Source organism: Pygocentrus nattereri, chromosome 12 (genome assembly GCF_015220715.1).
Source record: "Pygocentrus nattereri isolate fPygNat1 chromosome 12, fPygNat1.pri, whole genome shotgun sequence".
Classification (NCBI taxonomy): Eukaryota; Metazoa; Chordata; class Actinopteri; order Characiformes; family Serrasalmidae; genus Pygocentrus; species Pygocentrus nattereri.
This window is the reverse complement of record NC_051222.1, coordinates 31,496,173-31,504,247: the sequence shown is the minus strand read 5'-3', so window position 1 is coordinate 31,504,247 and position 8,075 is coordinate 31,496,173. Positions and strand designations below refer to the sequence as shown.

The 8,075-nt window shown below is 41.5% G+C and overlaps 1 protein-coding gene across 1 annotated transcript in view; it reads left to right on the top strand.

Annotated features, from left to right (window-relative positions):
- The first annotated feature begins 224 nt into the window (after positions 1 to 224).
- The window catches only part of LOC119264815 (zinc finger matrin-type protein 4-like), a 19,538-nt gene continuing 11,687 nt past the window's right edge, over positions 225 to 8,075 (top strand). Inside the window, exons 1-3 of the mRNA XM_037543826.1 lie at positions 225 to 384; positions 2,958 to 3,062; positions 3,681 to 3,773. Of these exons, the coding sequence (XP_037399723.1) occupies positions 2,958 to 3,062; positions 3,681 to 3,773 (198 nt within the window). The 5' untranslated portion in view covers positions 225 to 384. The remainder of the gene's footprint in view (positions 385 to 2,957; positions 3,063 to 3,680; positions 3,774 to 8,075) is intronic.

Here is an 8,075-nt window from a genome sequence, read left to right as displayed (position 1 = left end):
AAGGTCTGAACACTTCACTGTGTTTGTCTTCAGTATTTTTACTGTGGGACCACAGTTTGAGCTAATTCAGTGGAATGCTCCATATACTCATTGTTTACCATCACATGGGGGCTATAGATCCCACCCTGAACAGCCCCTCCCCTCATCTACACCTCGCTCACGCTGGCTTATACCGTAAACAGAGCCTGGGCTTCTCAGTCCTGTGAGGGAGATGCGCTCGCACTGACACCAGCAACATGTGAAGACGAGCAGCTTCTCCAGTTCTGCTTTTAACCTGCCAACTACATGACACGGTTGTAGTTTGAATCAGGGTGCAGTGAAGAGATGGGGCTGCATTTGTAGAGAACTGTGGGGTTTTTCAGCCTTTGAAGAAAACACAGGAAGGTAAGACGCATTTAAAACCTTCACGTGCATGACTAACGCATGTGCAGATATCATATACATGAGATTAATGCACGTGCAAAAGTCAGAGACCACCCTTCAGTTTTTTTATTTCCGGTCATTTTCCTGCATAAGAAAGAAGAAAATCAAAGGAAAGTGGGTGAAAAACAGGAGTTCCCATAACTGGAGATCAAAAAACGATTAAAAGCTCCAGAGAAAATGAGACTCCTAACAACCACCTGGAAGAGCTGCCAGACACCAGCACTGTCCCCATCAGATAAACAGCACTTAAAGCTTTCCTCTCTGAGAGAGAGGAGAAGATCAAGCTCCACTCTGGATTCAGATCTGAAAACATCCACAGGAGCTTCTGTCCATCCTTCCACTGAGAGACACTCAGCACTATGAGTCTGAAAGGATGTGGAGCTGTTAAGAAGCTCTTACTGAGAAAAGGAGACGCATCAAACAGAGAAGCTGATCAATGGACTTGACCACCCCAGAGTCCAGACCTCAGCACCACTGAATGGGTTTGGGATTCTTTGGATGGTGAGAAGCAGAAAGTGCAAATAACTAAGACTGAACTTTGGCGGTGTGAAAAACATCCCTGCAGATTTCTCAGAAAAACTGAAAGTGAGTCTCCTGAAAAGAGTGAAACCTGAAATCAGGGTAAAAAGTGGACACCATAATAAACAGAATATGTACTTGTTGAGTCTTCTGTGCAATTTTCTGACATGTGTATATATATATGGTCTCTGGCTTTTGCCCTGTAATGTAAAACTACTACAACATACATCACTGTGTCTTGGGCAACCAAAAACTCCTGCAATACCGGTTCGAAAACACATTGTTTGATTTTGTGGAACATCCGGTTTTGTGAACCGCCTCCTGTAATAATGTAATAATGTTATGAGGTTAATTTTATGCATTTTACCATTGTTTATATTTATTTTCTGCATTTTTCAGTTTCTTTTTAGCCAAGATTTTGCATTTATGAACATCACTAGTTACTGTTAAAAATCAAAGTCAGCTCAACTTAAAATGATAAGGTAACTGACTACACAGCTTTTCTTGGGATCGCTCAACTTGAAGACACTGGAGTTCACACAGCTCAAATGTCTAAGTTTAGTCAAAAGTCCTCCTAACTCATTTTTTAGTTTTGTGTCTCAGGTCAACAATGTAATATGTTTCTTACTCAGTTTTTCCTCTATAGTTTGGCCTCTTTCCTTTATGTGCTCCCACCAGGGATTTTCCTCTCTTGGGCTCCCAGTTACGGATGGCTGTGGCATCACTGGAGTTCAACGTCACAAGCGTATCAACTCCTGGTGGAAATGCATGATAGAAAGGGTCCCAGCGCTGTTAGGTGAACTGTGAAGACAACAAATTGCTTAACTTAGAGTTTTGACTGGCCAAAGAAGTTTGAGCTGGGTGAACTACAGTGTCCTCAGGTTGAGTTAACCTAAGAAAAGCTGTGTAATCAGTTACCTGATAGTCTTAAATTGAGCTGAAACACAGTTAAAAGAGCACAGCTTTGGTTCCTGACTTCTCTCTGCACTCCAGCCACAGTCAGGATCTGTGAAATTCCACCTGATTTAATTTTGTGAAGTACTGATTAGGTAAACTAGGGATAAACTATTGCACCAGTGAGCTGGAATTTATTACAGGAATCTCTAAAGCTTCGCTCTCTGGTGTTACATGAACATCAACTTTTAGTCTCTAACCACCTCCAATCAGCCTGCTACTCCTTTACATGACTTAGGTTCACTTTTAAAATGATTTTTTTGGCCTGTTTTTAGTTATTGTTTCATTTTTATTGTGTTGTTCTTAATTGTTTAAAAATGGCCAAACTATTGTTTTACATTTTTTAATTCTTTATTTATTTTTATTAGTTATATTTTTTTAATGGATCCTTATTTTATCTTATTTATTAAGTTACTATATTGGTGTAATTTTAAAAGTGTACTACTGTGATTATTATTAGTTTTTAACATTTGTTATGTTTTTATTTAACTTCTCAATCCCTGATTTTGGCTCAGCTACATTGTAAGTGAGGGTCTCCTTCTATGTACTCTGAGTTTAAATAAAGACTGATTGATTGATATGTTGGTCTGAATGCGCCAAAACTTTGGCCGAGAATGGTTGAAACAGCACTTCCAGCCAGAATTCTGACCGAAACCTCCTCTGTCAAAGATTAAATCGGCTTCACAAATCGTCAACCATTGTCAAGATTTGTGAAACTCCACCTGATTTAATTTGGTGAAGGACAGGTTAGATAAACTAGGGATTAGATGATTAGATGATGACTATAAATAAGGAGAGCTTCCTTTATGCTCAGATGCCCTGAGCTTGTTCTGCTTATAGCAAGAAACCGCCACGTCACATAAATAGAGCGATGAGTGGATGGACGTACAGCGCAGTCCATAATCTTTGGTTTTGCAGTTCCTGTGCAGTAAAACTCAACCTGCCTGTCATCCGTTGTTCAGTACTTCAGTGGTTGGTGAAAAAAGGTGCTGTATTGAGTGCACTTGATGCTAAATGTGTACATCATGTACTTATCAATGACGTCCGCCTGTGCTGTTCAGATGAAGTCTGCAGGAGTGTGCGAGAGCGTTCTCTTCACGGAGTCCTACTGCAGCGTCTGTAACGCCCAGCTCATCTCCCAGTCACAGCGCATCGCTCACTACCAGGTACCACATGCCAACACGGTTCTAAGAGTTCTTGTTCAAATTGAAGTTCTCTTTAAATTCTCCTTCAATAAAACTCACAGTCATCAGATTCATCCGCTCAGGGAAGGGGTCCAAGCACAACCCAGGTTACAAAATGTTCTGCGCGCAGTTTCCACCAAGGAGGTGGACGAGAACTCTGATTGTGTTTAAAGGGGGCTCACATCCCTATTGTTAGCTAAGCTGCCCCAATGTACCTGGTAATTCAAATTGAACTACGCTTGGAGTCGTTTTTTTCCTAAACTATCACTTTAATGAGATTAAAATGTGTGTTACACAAGTTATAATTACTTTATACATACAATCAACAACACACAATGTATATAATACAAAAACTGCATGTAGTAAACCTGTGACATGCTATTAAATAGGACATATTATTGCTTATTAGGTACTTCCATACAGGCTATAGTACATTCTTTATACATAGGCACCTACACATATACAATATACATATAAGACATTATTAAATATATAGGTGCTTTTGTGATTTTTGTGTATGTGTATGCATGTGTGTGTGTGTGTATGTGTGTGTGTGTGTGTGTGTGTGTGTGTGTGTGTGTGTGTGTGTTACGCTTTCAGAGTAAGAAGCATGCCAGTAAAGTGCGTCTGTTCTACATGTTGCACCCGGAGGATGGTGGCCCCCCCTCAAAACGCCTCAGACCAGACGACCCTGTAAGAGTGTGTGCTTTTGTATTTCTTATATTATGTATATTATTATACACATAATATAATTGCATAAATTACATATACAAAACGTTATTACATGTAGGTACCTTACACACACACACATGCAAACATACTATATATATATATATATATATATATATATATATACACAGTACTGTGCAAAAGTCAGACACCCAAGACACATTTTCAAAATCTATGTATTTGTGTAGTTTGTGTTTATTTGCTGAGAAAAGTCTTAAAATTTGAATAAACAAAATTTATAGAATATTAATCAATAATGATACTGTATACATGATATGTATACATATATATATATATATATTGTGATTTTATGGGTGTTAATGTGTTTGTTTAACCATTTTCAAACTTCTCCTCGAGGAAGTTTAGTATTATATGTAGTTAAAAAGGTTTGACCTGGTTTGACCAATCAGTGCTTCAGTAAATTGTGCTCATGATGTAATTGATGATATTAACGAGTCTCTGTGGCGGCTGTGAAGCTGTCAATGAAAAATATGGACCCAAGAAATTCTTGTTACTTTTTATTGTTTTTCTGTTAATTTGAAGTATGAATATGAGTTTAATTGAGGTCAATTGTTAAAAAATTTGCTTAGATGCCTAAAACCTTCGCACAGTATTGTGTATATATACACACTATATTTCCAAAAGTTTTCTGTCACCCATCCAGATCATTGAATTCAGGTGTTCCAATCACTTCCATGGCCACAGGTGTATAAAGCCGAGCCCCTAGGCCTGCAGACTGCTTCTACAGACATTAGTGAAAGAATGGGTCGCTCTCAGGAGCTCAGTGAATTCCAGCGTGGTGCCGTGATCGGACACCACCTGTGCAACAAGTCCAGTTGTGAAATTTCCTCACTACTAAATATTCCACAGTCAACTATCAGTGGGATTATAACAAAGTGGAAGTGATTGGGAACGACAGCAACTCAGCCACGAAGTGGTTGGCCATGTAAAATGACAGAGGGGTCAGCGGATGCTGAGGGGCATAGTGCACAGAGGTCACCAACTTTCTGCAGAGTCAATCACTACAGACCTCCAAACTTCATGTGGCCTTCAGATCAGCTCAAGAACAGCATAGAGAGCTTCATGGAATGGGTTTCCATGGCCGAGCAGCTGCATCCAAGCCTTACATCACCAAGCCCACAGCCCCTTCCTGTTCCAACATGACTGCGCACCAGTGCACAAAGCAGGTCCATAAAGACATGAATGAGCGGGTAGATAGAACACCTTTGGGATGAATTAGAGCGGAGATGGCGAGCCAGGCCTTTTCGTCCAACATCAGTGTCTGACCTCACAAACGCTTCTGGAAAAATCATCAACAATTCCCATAAACACACTCCTAAACTTTGTGGAAAGCTTTCCCAGAAGAGCTGAAGCTGTTGTTGCTACAAAGGGTGTGCTGACATCATATTAAGCTCTATGGATTAAGAATGGGATGTCATTCAAGTTCATGAATGAATACTTTTGGCAATATAGTGTGTATATGGGACATGTCCCATATACACACTATATTGCCAAAAAGTATATATGTATATAGCGTCTTCAGCATTGGTGGTTCAGTGGTAGAATTCTTGCCTACCTTGTGGGAGGCCCAGGTTTGATTCCCAGCCAATGCACTGCTTCTTGGGGCAGTTGTGGGCTGGAGGTTCGGGAACCAGCCCTGTGGTTGGAAGGTTGCCGGTTCAAACCCCTTGGCTGACAGTCCATGACTGAAGTACCCTTGAGCAAGACACCTAACCCCCAGTTGCTCCCCGGGTGCCGTGGATAGGGCTGCCCACCGCTCTGGGGAAGTGTTCGTGCATGTGGGTGTTTCACTGCACGGATGGGTTAAATGCAGCGGTCTAATTTCACAGTCTGCAAACACAGTGACAAATGGTTCTTAGTTCTATGCTATTCACTGTAGTCCATCTGTTTCTCTGATACTTTGTTACCCCCTTTTACCCTGTTCTTCAGTGGTCAGGACCCCCATGGACCCTCACAGAGCAGGTACTATTTGGGAGGTGGATCATTCTCAGCACTGCAGTAACACTGACGTGGTGGTGGAGTGCTAGTGTGTGTTGCGCTGGTCTGAGTGGATCAGTCGGATAAGAAAGTGAGTCAGAGGTTATGATGTTCGGGACCTTCGCTTGAGGAAATTTTCTCTAACTCGTCCTTATTGAATTTTAATCAGAGACCCCTGTTCTAGAGTTTAAGGTATTCTGTGTTGTCAAACGTGTGTGATGTGGTAGTTTGCTGTTTCACCGTCATTCTGTAGTCAGTGTTATGCCCATATCAGGAAATCTAAGCTGATTTCGCCATGGCTGAAAAAATAAACATTTTTGAAAAATTGCGGCTAATAGCTGACAGCCTATATCAGCCCACTGGTTTGATAAGATCGGCTCCCCACTGCTGGTCCACTGTCAGACCACCCAGACTATTGTCCTGTGTACAAGCTCTAACTAGTTTGTTCCTCGAACAGATTTTAAAGTTGCTTTAACTGTAGTAGAGGACATTTGGAGTGGCTGGTGTTGAAGATCATTGGGAGGCTTATTTTACGCGTCATCATTGCAGCGTGCAGGACCGTTAGCTTGCCGTTAGCATGTATGTAGCACTATTTGTATCCCCCCCCCCCCCCCCTCCTCCACTCCATAGCGGTGATTTTTGAAAATCACGTTCATTTTTCTGATAGAGAAATCCACTCAGACCCTGAGTTCCTGATATGGGCATGACGCTAACAGGATGATGCGTGACGCACGGTTTCTGTCTCTCGCCGGTCTGTTTTAGCACCTTCATACTTTTGCTCCATGGAAAAGCAGCTCTGTTTGGCCGGTTGTTGTTAATGAGCTGTGTCTGTTTGTCTGTTGTAGCTGTTAATAAATTACTTTGCTCTTGGCGTTTTTGCCTCTCGGGGTTACTGCGTCTTATTAGCATCTCGCTAACTGCTAATTATAACCTCACCGGCAGCTCCCCTCAGGGCCAACGAGGGGCTTCAGTCATCGGAAAGTTCCGTTTTGAGAACGTTTCTGTCTTCACTGCTCTTGTTCAGTCACGTTTATGGACTGAAGCTTGTGTGGAAAGCGTATGTTGGCCTGGAGATATGATATTGTTGTTCTGTTAGCATGGCTGCCCTCAGGGAGGCTAACAGGGTACAGAATGATTGACAGTTGGCCGGCTGAGTCTCTGTGGCGCTGTACGTTGCACCTGAGCCTGCTGGGACGGACACTGTCCTCGTTTTCGGTGTGTTGTCGGGCCCAAATTTCAATGCGTTTGCTAATCTGTGCTAACCCAAGTGTTCAGGTGTGTTTATGTCTGTTTGGCTCAACACATTGGCTCATTAGTTTGGCGTGAAATGACATTTACTCAGAATTGCCAAATGTAGTTGATCAGCTGGGACGTGTTTGATGTCTCAGCTATAGCTTTGCACTGGAGCGGCGAGGCTAATGGAGCCAACAAGTAGTGGAAGCTCATAAATCTCTCAATTAGCATTGTGCAAACTGCATTCCTAAATCATCACACTTGCCTTGAACTGTGTTGAGTTAAGGAGTTAAGACCCCCCCACCCCGGTTTGATTGTAGAGAAACTATGTCTTTACAGTGGTGGTGATGGGAACCAGGGGGTCACAATGACTTCAGCACAAATATAGCCACTTTATTTACTGTCCGAAACCACCAGTGAACCTACGCCTGTGTTCTGAGTTTTTATATGTAATGTTGATGATGGGAAAATCTGACGATTTACCCCATGGGTGGGTTGACTGTAACAGGCAGAGGGTCAGTTTAACACCTAATAGAGAAGTCTGATGAACTAGTGCAAACAAAGGTAATTCAACATAATTCTATGTCATAAGAAACAAATATATTTTACAACAATACTGCATTATATATTATCATCTATAAGACAGACAGCAAACATCACAGATCAATAAAATATGGAACACTGTTTCTGAATAACTGCAGTTTTACCAACTGTTACTATCAATTTCATCCATTTACTTATTTAAACCAAAATGCTAACATCTGAAAGACACTTAGACGAAAATCCCTGTTTTCAGATGTTTTCACATTTTCATTTTAAAATCTGTGTAAACACAGAAAAAAAAGACAAAACTTTTCTTTATTAGTCTTTGTTTGCTAAAGGTGTCTCTCTCTCTCTCTCTCTCTCTCTCTCTCTCTCTCTCTCTCTCTCTGTGTCTCTCTCTCTCTCTGTTCTCTCTCTGTTCTCTCTCTCTCTCTCTCTCTCTGTTCTCTCTCTGTTCTCTCTCTCTCTCTCTCTCTCTGTCTCTCTCTCTCT